General features: G+C 47.5%; 1 protein-coding gene across 4 annotated transcripts in view; it reads right to left on the minus strand.

Moving 5' to 3' along the window:
- The window catches only part of SEZ6L2 (seizure related 6 homolog like 2), a 174,366-nt gene extending 158,929 nt beyond the window's left edge, over positions 1-15,437 (minus strand). The window contains exons 1-2 of one of the 4 annotated variants that reach the window (XM_063935260.1): positions 15,014-15,437; positions 11,559-11,708 (exon numbers count right to left, since the gene is read on the minus strand). In XM_063935260.1, the coding sequence (XP_063791330.1) occupies positions 11,559-11,708; positions 15,014-15,068 (205 nt within the window). In that variant the 5' untranslated portion in view covers positions 15,069-15,437. The remainder of the gene's footprint in view (positions 1-11,558; positions 11,709-15,013) is intronic. The other 3 variants (XM_063935258.1, XM_063935257.1, XM_063935259.1) reach the window with 3 other exon arrangements.
- Positions 15,438-16,402: the final 965 nt, after the last annotated feature.

Genomic DNA, 16,402 nt, shown 5'->3' on the forward strand with positions numbered 1-16,402 from the left:
CGACGCCTGAAATAGGTCGACATGGGTAAAAGGTCAACTTGAACAAGGTCGACGTGGAAAAAGGTCGACATAAGTTTTTATGTTTTTTGGGTGTCATTTTCTCCGTAATGTGACCAATTAGTGCACCATGTTCACTCGCCATGCTTCGGGCAAGGTGCCTCGCTCCGCTACCGCTGCACTTAGACCAGGCTGCCGTTCCCAATTGTAGTCCACGTGGATTGGAAAGTATGAAAAAGTTCAAAAAATGTAAACATTTTTTAAAAACTCATGTCGACCTTTTAGCATGCTGACCTTGTTCATGTCGACCTATTTCAGGTGTAGACCTAAGGTGTGTCGACCTTATTGGTGTTGGCCTGGAGTCCGGATACCCTGTTCCGGAGCGAACAATTTACAGGTTGCGCATCTGAGATCTAAGTATATCTGACTCTTGTCCTTCTAACTTTGTAGAACCTTCTGGACCATGGCTTGTGGGCTTTAGGTGCAGGGAGAAGGAATGATAAGTAGCGAGCAAGACAATGCATGGGTGTACCCCCAACACCACAGACGAGGTAAGTCGCCTCCTGATCTTACGCCCAGAGATACCTACATCAGACCTTTGTGTGCCCTGATTGGCCAGATTCAGAAGCAGCTGAGAATTTATGATCGTCATTTTTAAGCCATGTTTCTGGTAGGAATTGCTCTTATTGCATTAGTCTGTGTTGTTGTTATATAGGACGGTGTAATACTACAGAGGAATAGAAAAGTAGGGCAAATTAATGGTCATACAGATTCAGAAAAGGATTTGCTATCATGGTAAAGGTCTTATCTCTAACCAGGCCTGGACTAGAGGAACTTTATGGGACTGAGAAGCATGGTTACCATTCTTGAAGACCTCAACCCTTTGTATAAAAGGACCATAAGGAATATTTCTCCCATGTCAGGAGCCTGTGTGAATTAAGCAGTGTCCCCTTGGTTCCTACTGACCTATGGAATCTAGGTGAAGGTCACCTTGACACTAGAGAGGAGCCCCACATCATTAAGTAATAGTTATAAATGGCTGATGTAAACCAGCTCCTGGGGCAGTGTCACCTGGGTAAGTTGGAGTAAGAGTGTAGGAGAAGTGCGAAGGCCTAATTCACCACCCAAGCAATGGAAAGCACAATGTCCAAAAAGAACAACAAATACCCCCATGTTGTGACACTGTCACTTCCACCCTCTTCTAGAACTATTACTGCCCTAGGATCTTATAATGAGGCCAGTGGACCAACCTCTGACCATCGCCCTTTCTTACTGAGCTCTAATTCTCACGTCAAACTCCTCTAAGATTTCAGATCTTGACATTGTGAATGTGTCGACATTCTGCCAGTCGTTAATATGTTACCTGTAGACATTTCATCAATGTGGATATCATTACTCTCAACACTGTGGTGCCAACATAATGCAAACTTGCCTACTCCACCGGAATAGCCGGGAGGCTCCCAAAAATCTGGTGAAGCTCTCGGTCCCAAGGGAAAGTGGGCAAGTCTCCCACAGCCACCCACCATCCACTTACCCAGTAAAGAGGGGGCAGCCATTAAGTCGGCAACTATGCATTATGTTTGTCAGTGTTGTGAATGTAGCCCTTATGATTGCATCTCTACAGAAGCCCAGTCGAGATGGTGGATTGGCAGCAGTGATGTCACTGGGGGGGATGCAGGCTGCACCGGGTGACACCATCTGAGGGGGCGACACCAAAACAGCTGAGCTACTCTGCTATTTTGTCTTCACTCCCTCGGATGGTGTCAAGGTGCAGCCACACGGCATGGGGAGACTGGAGAGAGGCTGGGGGCTACCCAGCGGCTGCTTGAGCACTGGACGAGCCCCCAATGTGACGAGAACACGGGTGTAATATATGGCCACGCCTCCTTTCCTATGCACCACAGACTGGCAGGGTAGTGGCTCCTCATTGGAAGCTCTTTTTCAATCAGGACCAGCATTCCCCGGGGGAGAAAATACCCGTTTGATGAGTTACTAGCAGAGTGCGCTTCCAATGGTAAGCCACTGCCAATGAAGTCAATGCACGGCTCACTTCAAGTGGGGGAATTTACTGGGGTGCCGCAGCCCTTCAGCCGCTAGGTAAAATCTGCCACTGGTTATAAATGTAAAAATAAATAAATAAATAAAACATCCCTTATGATACTAGAATTCTACTATTACCTTCTGCTCTTGCTATAAATAAATGTAATGTAGGGAACAGAACCAAGAATTTGCAAAACTGTGCATCTGTAATTAGCGGCTTCTGTTTCTGGCTTCATATGTTCTGTACACAATGGAACTCGCCCACTGGGAAACAGTCAATGTAATGTCTCTGTAGGGAGATATCTAAATGCTTCATTTGGTAATAAGACCGTGCATATAACGGGTTATGATTTAGCACACAGTATTAGCATTTGCCAGGGATACTGGTTTATTTGTGGGGCACAAGTTGACTTATTGTTACAAAGAGATTCGTCAGCTTATTAGGATATATACTTCATGCAATTAGGCATGTTCATTATCTTCCTAGGTACGATGATGGATGTGATTGAAGTTTCTGAAACTGATTTTGCTGTCTTATTCCCCATTTATGACATAACAGGACTGGCAAAGAACCTACAGTGTTCTTCAGAAGTGCTGCAACGTTTATGCAATGGAACTGCAAGAAGATTTTAATTGTGCACAGTGGAAATGACTGCGATCGGCACTGTGACCAGGCAGAACAGGATGAGAGTGACATTAGACTTATTGGATGGGAATCTTGACTAAATATTTCCGATGACTCACAAGAGATGATTAATCAGGCTTGGCCAGAGGTTCTCAAACGCGGTCCTCAAGGTACGCCAATGGCCCAGGTTTTAAGTACAGTATATGCAGGCTTGGCCACAGGTGACTTAATTAGGACCTCAGTCAATTTGATTTAACCATCTGTGCTGAGCTATGGATATACTGAAAACCTGGACCGTTGGGGTGCCTCGAGGACTGCGTTTGAGAAACTCTGGCTAAACACATAATAATAGAAGTAGAAAAAAAAATGAGTGAGACGGATCATGGAGTTTGCTTGGTTAGGACACAAATACTTTATGGCATTCTGTTTATGTTTCTGCTTGTCATGCTTACTCCGTCTTCAAATCACCATCATCGGAGTGCGGCGATCAGCATATCACGTCGGCATCGGGGAATTGGCGAATAGATGTATGGCCCACGTTAGGCATACGTGTACAGTAATAAAGTGACCAAACAATGGGGGTTATTCCGATTTGATCGCTCGCTAGCTGTTTTTAGCAGCCGTGCAAACGCTATGCCGCCTCCCACTGGGAGTGTATTTTAGCTTAGCAGAAGTGCGAACGAAAGGATCGCAGAGCGGCTACAAAATATTTTTGTGCAGTTTCAGAGTAGCTCCAGACCTACTCATCGCTTGCGATCACTTCAGACTGTTCAGTTCCTGTTTTGACGTCACGAACACGCCCTGCGTTTTTCCTGCCACGCCTGCGTTTTTCTGAACACTCCCTGAAAACGGTCAGTTGACACCCAGAAACGTCCATTTCCTGTCAATCACTCTGCGGCAGCCAGTGCGACTGAAAAGCTTCGCTAGCCCTTGTGTGAAACTACATCGGCCGTTGTGAAAGTACGTCGCGCGCGCACATTGCACCGCATACGCATGCACAGAAGTGCCATTTTTTGCATCATCGCTGCGCTTCCAACATTTTCTGCTAGCAATAAACTCGGAATGACCCCCAATATGCGCCACTTAATTTGCAAGAAAGCCAGTTGAAACGGGTGTGGTATGCAAGGTCAACCACACTTAGGTCGAACACTATTGGTTGACAGTAACTAGGTCACGTGAAGACTGCAAGGACAGGTGGGAGACAGTCCAGACTGAGATAGATAAATAATTAACTTAATATATTATTATTTTTCCATCTCTGTAGTGAGTCTTCACATCCTCCAGAGAGGTATGTGAGGAGTAGGTAACCGTGGCAGATACACCTCCCCTGACACCAGGAATAGGAACATACTACATACGCCCTTTACACTTTCAGCCGGCAAATTCTTATTTAACGCCGTGAAGTCGCCAGTGCAGCCGTATAAACATGACCCATTCCACCAGTGTAATAATATGCTGCTCCTGTTAATCCCAAATTCTATTCCAGCTGCTATAATTTGGGTAAAAAATAAATTATTTAACGACACATCTCGGGTTATTAGATAATCTGTGTTAAAAGTGGTTTTTTTTTACACCAATTATCTTCAATTCAGCCCAAATTGCAGAACGTGGGGAGTGATACAACAGAATGAGAACATTATCACATGGGTGCAGTGACCCGCATTGCAGGGCCAGATTACAATGGGCCCAATGGGACTACAGCTCCAGGCCTCCACATAAAAATAACAAGCCACCCGGTCAGCCATATATCATAAGTATTTATATTGTATTTCTATTTTCCTAACAAAATGATGCAATTTCTCTACATTTATGCATTTAGGGAGACATTGGGGCTGACAGTGCAGGGGGTGTACATGGCACTGGTCACACCCACATTGTGCTGGCCACACCCAAACTGTACTAGACACACCCACACTGCATTAGTCACTCCTACACAGCACTGCCCACACCCACACATCACTGGCCAAACCCACACAGCACTGAACACACAGCCCCTCTGCTTCTCACAATAGATCCTTGATCGCTGCAATCCCGGGTCCATGTGGCCTGTAATCTGGCACTGCCACATTGTAATTTCGCATAATGATGACATGTACCGCTACGGCCTGATCCACGTACATGAAAGCACATTACCAGTATCTGCTGTGAGGAACAAGTGACTCCCTATATGCAGAGCAGCCACCATACTCAGAGCTATCCTACTGTACAATAACATGGCATTTGTTGTGTATAAGGCACTGAGACAGTTATAGGCCACCAGCCAATAGATGCATAGCTCCCATTATTCCTGGTTTTATAGTAGGGACACCTGTCTCTAATGCTATTATACCACACCTGCAAATCGATAGGTTGTGCTTAATTTTCCCCTAAGGTTGCTCGGTTATGGGGAATAACTTGGCCCATGGAGTACAGAAGGTTGAACCTCAATTACGAGACCTGAAATTAGGTGCAACGTTCATGCACACCTCAAACATGTGGCCAGTGAAATTAGGTGCCACGTTCATGCACACCTCAAACAAGTGGCCAGTGAGATTAGGTGCCACATTCATGGACACCTCACACCTGCGGACAGTCAGATTAGGTGCCACGTTCATGCACACCTCAAACAAGTGGCCAGTGAGATTAGGTGCTATGTTCATGGACACCTCAAACATGTGGCCAGTGACATTAGGTGCCACGTTCATGGAAACCTCACACCTGTGTCCAGATTAGGTGCCACGTTCATGCACACCTCAAACAGGTGGCCAGTGAGTTTAGGTGCCACGTTCATGCACACCTCAAACATGTGGCCAGTGACATTAGGTGCCACGTTCATGGAAACCTCACACCTGCGGAAAGTCAGATTAGGTACCACGTTCAGGCACACCTCAAACATGTGGCCAGTGAGTTTAGGTGCCACATTCATGCACACCTCAAACATGTGGCCAGTGAGATTAGGTGCCACGTTCATGGAAACCTCACACCTGCAGACAGTCAGATTAGGTGCCACGTTCATGTACACCTCAAACATGTGGCCAGTGAGATTAGGTGCCACGTTCATGCACACCTCAAACATGTGGCCAGTGAGATTAGGTGCCACGTTCATGCACACCTCAAACATGTGGCCAGTGAGATTAGGTGCCACGTTCATGCACACCTCAAACATGTGGCCAGTGAGATTAGGTGCCACGTTCATGCACACCTCAAACATGTGGCCAGTGAGATTAGGTGCCACGTTCATGCACATCACCATTACACAGTAAACTGTTTGCTGGCAGGACAGAGAAGCAATGTTTGGTGTTTCACTAGCCAGGGAGGTGCAGGGGCAGCAACTATAGGAGTGCATAATGACTTTAAGTTCTGTCCTTTCATTTGAATCCAGTTTATTGTGGTATAAATGATACAGGAATCTGAGTGATGCATCGCTGGAATAATGAAGAATTACCACTGCCTGCCGCACAATATAACTCAAACATCGTACTACCGATAGTCAGAATATTGGATTCAAGTTCCCTCCTCCTCTTACGATGTGTAACTAATGTAGATCTGCACCAAAAGTGCAATTTTCTAGGCTACGAATGAGTAGAGAAGACCCCCGGAGCCATCGCAAACTCATACCCAACTGTGTACACATTAGCGGGCTGTACCCATCTACGGAGAACATTGAAGCTAAGGGTTCCTCTATGGCTACGCAGGCTGGCCACAGCAATGGCGGCTCAGACGCCATGTATTTGCACGTACGCTCATGAATCCATCGGCAGATTCACACCCCGAAAATTGCCATGACACTCCTACGTTTTCCCAAGCACTCCCCTTTAACTCCCCGTTACCACCTCCAAACGGCCACTGCCTGTCAATCACTCTAATGGCCCCTACACACTGGCAGATAACACTGAACGATATGAACGTTCATATTGTTCAGTGTGGCGTCACCAGCGATGAACGATGCGTGGCCCTGCGCTCGTTCATCGCCGGTGCCCCGTCGCTTATGCATGCAGGCCAATATGGACAATCTCGTCCATATTAGCATGCACTGCTATGGAGCCAGGTGACAAGGGGAGTGAAGAAACTTCACTCCCCCCGTTACTCCCCCCCCCCCCCCATGCCACCATGTCGCCCGCCGGCTGTATCGGCCGTCGGGCAGCTCGGCGGCGGGTCGACAAGTGTGTAGGGCCCTTAAGTTCTTAGTGCGATCGCAGCATGTGCGCAGTCCGCCAATAACCGCTCGTTGCATGAACATCGGCCATTGCATACAAACATGAAGGTGCAAAGGGAAGGGAGAGCGAATAAAGGGTGGGGGCTGCTATATTGTAAAACGGATTATGGTAATAAGTGAGTGGGAAGACGCCTGAATACGTGGAGACTATGCAGCGATCAGTCTTACGTTAATGCCTGTGGGTATTACTGTAAATGTATTATTAATAAAAGGAAATGCAATATATAATGAAAATAATACATGTAATGAAAACAAGTGAGCATGAAGCCACCAAGAGTGATAGATCAGTGATGCAATGGCAGACAGTATATAGTTTGGCGATCCGGATCAGTATATACTTGCCATATGTGGTGCCTGTAATCAGGGCCGGATTAAGTCTTGGGAGTGCCCTGATAGACGGTGGAGTATGAATATTATATTGTGCTTACCTCCCAACATGTCCCATTCCAGGAGGGACAAAATGCTCTCTATCTGGACTCCCCACTTAATATATGATTGGCGTCACCTGTGTTGAACTATTTAACTGATAAGGTAGTTTCAACACAGGTGATTGCAATCATAAATTAAGAAGGAAGTCCAGGTAGAGAGCATGTTGTCCCTCCTGGAATGGGTCATGGTGGGAGGTATGGATTGTGTATATTAAATGTAAACCAATGGTGTATATTAGTTTTAACTAATAGTTTAATAATGCCTGGGTACTGTTTATAGCTTCACCTAACTGAAAGACAACTATTTTATTTATTTTTTCTTGTAGAGGAACAAAGACAACTTAACCTTAAAATACACATAGAAAAATAAAATAATTTATCTTGTCAAAAATAGCAGCAGCCTCTGTACTACTTACACACTGGGACAGGACTCAGGAGGTCTCTCTGTGTGTGTCTCTATCTCTAGACCCATATGGTTTAGTTGCATAACAGTTTATACATGACTCAGAAACCCAGGGCAGGAGGAGGAGAAGCTGGGATCCCTGTGTCACTTACAGCCAGTGGTGCAAGTAGAAAAAATGTCTTATAGGTACTCTGTGTGTGTGCGCGCCTAAGGCGTGCGTGCCAAAAAATTAGCATTGCCAAATGAAAATGAGCCAATGAAACTGGGGTCATGATACAAATATGGGCGGGCCAGATACACATATGACCCCAATAGTGCCAGATATACATTGCCCTAGAGTGCCAGATACACATTGCCCCAGAGTGCCAGATACACAAATGTGCCAGATACACAAATGCCCCCCACAGTGCCAGATACACAATTGCCCCCACAGTGCTAGTTACACATTGCCCCACAGTGCCAGATACACAAATGCCCCCACAGTGCCAGATACACAAATGCCCCCACAGTGCCAGATATACATTGCCCCCACAGTGCCAGATATACATTGCCCCAGAGTGCAAGATACACAAATGCCCCCACAGTGCCAGATACACAAATGCCCCTACAGTGTCAGATATACATTGCCCCACAGTGCCAGATATATAAATGCCCCCACAGTGCCAGATACACAAATGCCCCCACAGTGCCAGATATACATTGCCCCCACAGTGCCAGATATACATTGCCCCAGAGTGCCAGATACACAAATGCCCCCACAGTGCCAGATACACAAATGCCCCTACAGTGTCAGATATACATTGCCCCACAGTGCCAGATATATAAATGCCCCCACAGTGCCAGATACACAAATGCCCCCACAGTGCCAGATATACATTGCCCCCACAGTGCCAGATATACATTGCCCCAGAGTGCAAGATACACAAATGCCCCCACAGTGCCAGATACACAAATGCCCCTACAGTGTCAGATATACATTGCCCCACAGTGCCAGATATATAAATGCCCCCACAGTGCCAGATACACAAATGCCCCCACAGTGCCAGATATACATTGACCCCACAGTGCCAGATATACATTGACCCACAGTGTCAGATATACATTGCCCCACAGTGCCAGATATACATTGACCCACAGTGTCAGATACACAAATGCCCCCAAAGTGCCAGATATATATTGCCCCACAGTGCCAGATATAGAAATGACCCCCACAGTGCCAGATATACAGCGCCCCCCCCCCCCCCCTCCTCTGCTCACCGCTGCCTCTTGTTTCTGCTGTGTGAGGGGAGGAGAGCGCAGCGCCTCTCCTGCCCCTCAATGCTCGTGAGTGAAGTCCAGTCTCTGCAGCTCCAGTGGCGGGTATCTCAAATGATGCGCCGGTTCGTTAGCCAATCAGAGCTCGCAGACCAGAAGCCAATCAGGAGCCATGGCTAGCAAACCGGTGCTTTATGAGATTCACCCCGCCGCCGCCACAGCCGCCGGAGACTGGACAATCCATCCCAGAGAATTGAGGGTCTGGAGAGGCGCTGCGCTGAGCTCTCCTCCCCTCACACAGCAGCCAGCGGGAGGCAGGTATGGTGGACGGCCCGGCGGTATGGCTTACCGGCTGGAAATTTCTTACTGGTACGCTGTACCGCCCCATACCGCACTGCTTACAGCTCTCTCCACCCTCCTATCTCTCCTCTGGTCAGAAAGCTTCTGTCGGTAGTTTAAGAAACATGATATTCCTGTGTCTCTGCCTGCACTGCATAGTGGCTGCTGGTTCTGCCTGCTGGCATTCTGGCTGCTGGTTCTGCTGCTGCTTAAGAGGGAAAGCTAGTCATGTCAGTGTGCTCTGGACGGGGGACCCCCTGACAAAGGGGAGCCCGGGTACAGTATGCCCTGCATCTCTCCCCCCCCCCCCCCCCCACACCTCCTTAATCTGGCTATACCTGTAATCTTACAGATCCTCATATAGGATGAACAGGAACTCACTGCGGAGCCTTAAATGGAAAATAATAACCCAAAAATTAGCGCGCCTACCGAATATGGGCCTGGTTATTAGTGGCACGCTATACTGATTGAGCGATTATCGGTGGTCTGCGCATGCATCACTGCTGCAGTCGCATGCATGGCAATTGAATTGCGATTATACTGTAGATGCGTTGAGAATTCGCTCACAAGTGATTGGAAGCAACTGTTTTGTGGGCGGTACCGTGGAGTGACGACATAAACGTAGGTGTCCCGCAACCATTTTCATGGCATGTCTCAGGTAGCGCCTGCGATCCTGTACGCAGATAAAATGGCTCCAGCGTCTCAGTTATGGGGGCAATGCTGCGCGACCACAGACACACTGAGGGAGTTGTTAGCATGAAGGTCTGTGGTTAGTTCTCCAAGATGTTTGGAACAACTTCCCTGCCAAGTTCCTTCAAAAACTGGGTGCAAGTGTACCTAGAAGAATTGATGCTGTTTGAAGGCAAAGGGTGGTCACACCAAATACTGATTTGATTTAGATTTCGCTTCTGATCATTCACTTTGCATTTTGTTACTTGATAAAAATAAAATATTAACACTTCTAATTTTAAAAGCATTCATACTTTGCAGCATTTTTTCCACACCTGCCTAAAACTTTTGCACAGTCCTATATATATATATATATAATGTCATTTGCGGACCGCAACTCCCTCAAAAAATGCAATAATGCTCCGGTGCCCTCTATCATGGATAAAACACAATGTAAAGAAGGTAGCGGCACTCAGAGGCTGTAATGGTCAAAACTTGTATTCCACAAAGATACCAACGTTTCGGGGAACAAAACGTCCCCTTTGTCAAGATGAACAGCATGCTGTTCACCTTGACAAAGGGGACGTTTTGTTCCCCGAAACGTTGGTATCTTTGTGGAATACAAGTTTTGACCATTACAGCCTCTGAGTGCGGCTACCTTCTTTACATTGTATATATATATATATATATATATATATATATACATACATAATTATTTACTTATTGCAGGCATATTCTTTCCATCAGTAAAACAGAACATTTGATGCACATGCACTTAAAATAGCAGCTTTACTTTATCTGATACCCCTTTCACACCACACAAATAACTCGGTATCGACCCGTGTCGACACGGGTCAGTGTGCGGTGTGAAAGCGCCAAGTCCGAATTTCCGGGTCGCCTGACCCGGTAATTCAATCCAGGTTATAAGCAGTGTTATTCCCGGGTTGAATATCGGGTCAGTGGCTGCATAAACGGATTTGACCCGGGACCCGTTTACTAGATAGGGAGAGGCGGCGCAGAGATGAGCTCATCTCCCAGCGCCACCCCCGCCGCTAGCTCCGCCCCCCGCCGCTATGGCAATCGACGAAGCCAGCAAAAGGGGTAGGAGAGTCTCCAATGCCGGATCCCACCTGGGAAGGACCCGTTTCCAATTCCCGGGTGGGATCCGGCATTAGAGATGTGAAAGGGGTATAAGATATATGGGAGTGGGAATGTATATGGGGGTAGAAACGTTATAGCCTATGAGACACGGGCACTGTTGTTTCACGAGCAATCATTTAAAAGGCAAAACCAGGTATTTAAAAAAAAAACTTTGATTTGCAAAGCACCAGTCACCTACACATGTAAACATACTTCCCAACACCGGGAAATTATAAATTGGTACACGTATAGGGTTGCTATAACCTATGCAGGGGGTGTGTCCATAACACAGGCGTGTACCACTCTACAGGGGCATGCCTAGCGCTTCCAAAGCACTAGGATGCCCCAACACTCTCTTCCCTCCCTTGAATAAATCAATTGGGACCGCCTTGCCTAAATTGGGACGGTTGGGAGAGATGCATTAGAAGCAGACATTCTGTAGAACAAAACAATATTCATTTATCTCACCTGCGAAGAAGGTGTCCTGTCCTAGAAAGTCTTTCTTCATGACAGCCTGGTGAACGAGCTGCTCCAGGGAGACTGGGTCTGAGCGCCCCAGGGGTGATGTGTGCAACAACTCGGGATTTTCTGTGGCCTCCTCATCCAGCAGCGGCAGTCCTGTGGGGCCGAATCCAAAGACTGTGTTACTCTGTAAACATGTAGACTCTCTGTCCTTTCATCCATTTACCCATTATCCCTGCTATGCTCCCCCTTATACAGCCGTACTTAGGGCTTATTCATACCCGGACTCAGACATGTTTTGGAGGCAACTGACTGCTATTTTTTCTATACACACACTGGCACCGCGGTGTGCATGCGATGCGATGGTGCTGCGGTCCCGCTCACAGTGTGGTGCTAGCTGCAGCCTGATTGTCAGGCTTGGGGGTTGAGATGCAGAGCGTGCTGAAGCCAGTGACTGCCTCGGCGGATGCAGATTCTCTGGCCACGGCAACTTAACGGTGGCGGGCAACCTGAGGATCATTAGAGTTGCCCAGATGCCCAATGGCAAATGCAGAACAGGTTCTGTGTGATAGCTCACAGTCCCCCCTTAGCCACAGCATGAATACGGTGTTTGGGGAGGGGCGGTAACCTGGACCGTTCTACAAATTGGGGGTGTGATGCCCAGGGTCTGCATCTTTAGACGCAGACTTCCTAGATCCGGCAGAAGGGATCCAACGGCCAGTCTGAGTAAGCTTTGGCTTACGCGGCCTGGGCGAGAGCTGCAACCATCGGTGGCGACGGTGATCTGATGCCGCATCTTTGGACGCAACACTGGGATCGCAGATGCTGGATTTTTCCTACAGGCGCCTCCTGCTGCATTAGAATATTTATTGTACGTATTGCACAGCCGCTTCCCTGCGCCTGTGCAATACCAACCTCATCAGAGTCATTTCCAGAGTACGTACACTGACATAGACACCTGTAATGCTTCCAGTGTGCTCAGTGTCCCTGTCACCATACTGCATTGGAGGCTGGCATGTTGTTGGCTGTACTCTTATTTATGGGAGTGCAGCTTATCGGTTCCCTAGTTATTAGTGACATCATAAGGCAGTTTGTGATGTTCCTGGGAGGCCGGGGGGGAGGCTCCACCCACAAAATGGCTGGTCCCACTTTGAGTAAGTTGACTGATAATATACTGTAAAATGAATATTAGATTTCTAGTGTGTGTATGTCACCTGTATCCATATTATCCCCTGCAGACACACTTAGGGGCAGATTCATAAAGATGCGGGTTTAACGCGCAGTTAAAGTTCTGGGTTTAGGCAATTTCCCGGCAGCTAATGTACAATAACCCATAGATTCCACATTAAGTGCCCAGAATCCATAGGTTACCATGCGCGACAAGCCCCAGGGGTTACATTTAACGCAGATATTTCCTTACAACTCTTGCGGCTGTGAGGAAAGATCCACATTAAGTGCACCATCTGTGGCGAAATGCGTGGGACAGCGCTAACTGAGTAGCTCAAGGTAGAATCTGCTCCTTGATTTCTCTCCCTCTCTCCCCCTCTTTCACCATCTTTTTCTTTATCTCACTCTCTATTACTCTATTACTATCAGTAAATATTTGCGGCAAATTCTCAGAAAACACCCATTTTCTACTGGGTTAGCCGTAAATATTTTGTATCACTAATAAGTATGACAGAGGAACCGCAGCAGATATCTCTCCATTTCCGACAGCAGCTGCAGCCACCATAGCTTTCCCCTTTTCGGCATTTGTTCCTCGCAGCTGACGCCGTCTGAAGATGGCATTAACCCGTTGTAACCTATGGGCTTCATATTGCAAAATTAGCCGGCATAGGGTTCCTCCGGAACCCTCTCCAGAAATGGTCGCCGCGCATGTGTGGTCAGTAGATCATGCATGCACAGGAGTCCCGCTACCACTCTGAGCACATCGCAGGGACCGTCCATGCAGGTGCTCTTTCGTACATGGCGTCAGGATAATCGCAACTGCAATGCTATTCTGTAATATCGCGGCCAGGTCACCGAGCATCCGATCAGTGATAAATAGGCCTCTATTTTTTTTCCACCCTCACTCTGCGTCCCAGTCTCTCTCTCTCTCTCTCTGTCTTCCCCTACTCCCTTCTCTTCTTCCTCCTTATCTGTTTCTCTATCCCTCTGTCTCTCGCCTGTTGTTGCTATCGTTCTCCCTGCCTCTTTCTCTGTCTCTCTCTCTCTTTCTCTTTTCTATATCCCCCTCCTCTTTCTCTCTCTCTCTCTCAGGCATGGTAGGGACACAACACAAGGCAATAAGGCAGCGCTGGGTGGAGGTGACATATATATTATGACAGAGGAGGCGAGAATAAATAGGGAGGGGGGCACAGAAAGCAATAAGAGGTGTATACTAAAGAGTGAGGAGACAGGAGTAGGCTAGAAGACAAGTCAGCAATGAAGATATGATTGAAGAGACAGGATTGGGATGATCAGCCGTGATTAAATTATCTGTCACAGAGGTGACGGCAGGGCGGAATACTGCAAGATAACCTAACTCCTGGGAGACAGGCCCAGTGAGAGACAGGCACGTTACACTGTCTGCTCCTGGTGTGTACAGCCACCGTTTAACTCTGTCCTGGCCGCACAGGCCTGCAGCGTATCCCAACTCCCCCCAGCAACCACATGCAACCAGCCACGCAGAGCGGCGATGCTGTTCGCCAACCACCCTATCACCAGCTCCCTGTCTGTACATCTATTTATATATGTACCCATACATCCTAATGCAATAACCACACATGCTGTGTATTGCCAACGCATGACTAGAAGACGATAGATTTCCATGCACATATAATACGGTAATAGGCATCAATATGCAACAGAGTATTCACAAAGACAAAAGAAGCCACTGGCCTTTTTTTCCCACTGTGCTGCAAGCATTATAGGCATGAGCGAAAACCAATGTATACTGCGTGTTCTAATGCACATACCACATACACAAATATTTATATATATATATATTAATGTGTGTATAAATATATATATATATATATATATATATGTATATATATATATATATACACACAACACACACACACACACACACACACACACACACACACACACACACACACACACAATGAACATTATGTATATATAAAGCCCCAGATCTAATAGGAGAAAAACATTGGAAGTACCTAGCGACAGATTCATGTACATTATTGATCTATGCCCCCTACTAAAACCTCCCACGATCCATAGATACACAGCTGAATGCATATATTTATGAACATACCAATCTGTATTCGGTCACATGTGTTTGTGTGTCAGTATGTTAGCCCCCTGCCCCCACCCCTGTACATGATGCAAAGGATTGCTATGTATGTTCTGTGCAGTGCATGATGCATTAAAAATATGATTTATACATCTAGGCTCCCCCATGCACACTCATGTATCACTGCAGCACTCTGCTGGGTCCCAGCCATGCCCCTCACCTTGCACAGAAGCCAGGATCAGCAGCACCGTGGAGAAAGCATGAAGAGCCGGCATCCTGCAGTCTACCCTAGCCAGGGCTCTCTCCTTGCAGTGGCTGTGTACCCAGGGAGATGGAGCAGCGCTGGTCCCTGACTGTGCAGTCTGCTGGAGGATGCTGCGATGCTCAGATACACCTCCTTGTGTCTTATGGGAAAGGTGCAGCTTTCTCCCACCTACAAGATCAAGTCCCCCTCCCTTCTCCTGCCCCCCTTGGCTAGGGGGGGATCTTGGCTGAGGGTCCCCCTGCTAGAGCAGATCTCCAGTCCTGCAGGGGTGCTGTTGTGGTATTGAGGGGGGTGCTCTGACAGCTGAAGGGGCTTCTGTACCCAAGAGCTGAATCAATATGACTTTTAGGAGGTGGAGAGGAGGGGGAGGGACAGGAAACGTGTAGCCAGATGGGACCCAGACCAAATCGTGTCCCCTGTGGGGATAGGGACAGGGGTGTCTGTTAACCCTTCAGGGAGAAGCCTTGGATGACATTGGACCCTTGTGTGGCTAGAGCAATGTGTCAGGATGACTCAGGGTAAGATTTGGACCCTAGTCTCTAATGTCCACAGGCCTGGCCCTTTTTGCCCTGTCATTGTTACACTGCTGAATGCTTTCTTCTCATCTCATAGTTGCCCCAGAGGGGGGTTATTGTGTCTGAAATCTGCCACATGCCTCTGAGTCAGGTTATAGTTACAGTGTATCTGTGCGTTCCATGCAGTCTCTGTTTCAGCACCAGGCCCGGCGGACAGCTCCCTTCTCTCACTACAGGGGCGGCTAAGGGAACTTGTGGCTCACAGTTCCTATGGGACTAGCAGCAACGTGGCTTGCCTGCCACAGCACCTGCTGGGACTTGTAGTTCCAGTGCAGGTTCTGTAACCCTGCATTTTTGCCCAAATATTTTAGGGTTACTCATTTGCTGTTCATATGGGGAGACAGTGGCAGGCCTTTTCAGCATGTTGGGCCTGGCAAGAGTTAGGAGATGTGTAGACTATAGTCCCCATTTTTATCCTTCTTTTTGCATAGTAGGGAATAATGTTTTTCTGCTATTATGTTTTCTTTGTCCACACTGTTACCTATGTCTCTTCCAAATATCTCCCATCTCCCCCTCCTCTTTCTGTCACTCCATCTAAGTGTTCTCCATCACTCCTTTACCTTCTGCTCCCCCCCCCCCCCCCCCTCCCCATACTCTCCCTGTGCCCTCTCGCTCTCTCTCCTCCCCCCTACATAACTCTCTCCTCCCCCCTCTCTCCTCCCTACTCTCTGCATTGCAGGCTCTGCTAGGCACTGGGATCATTACCACTACCACAGAATATTCTATCAGAGGATGAGGAGAGACCCACACAGAGGGGAGATAGAAGAGA

The sequence above is a fragment of the Pseudophryne corroboree genome, chromosome 7 (genome assembly GCF_028390025.1).
Source record: "Pseudophryne corroboree isolate aPseCor3 chromosome 7, aPseCor3.hap2, whole genome shotgun sequence".
In the NCBI taxonomy this organism is placed as follows: domain Eukaryota; kingdom Metazoa; phylum Chordata; class Amphibia; order Anura; family Myobatrachidae; genus Pseudophryne; species Pseudophryne corroboree.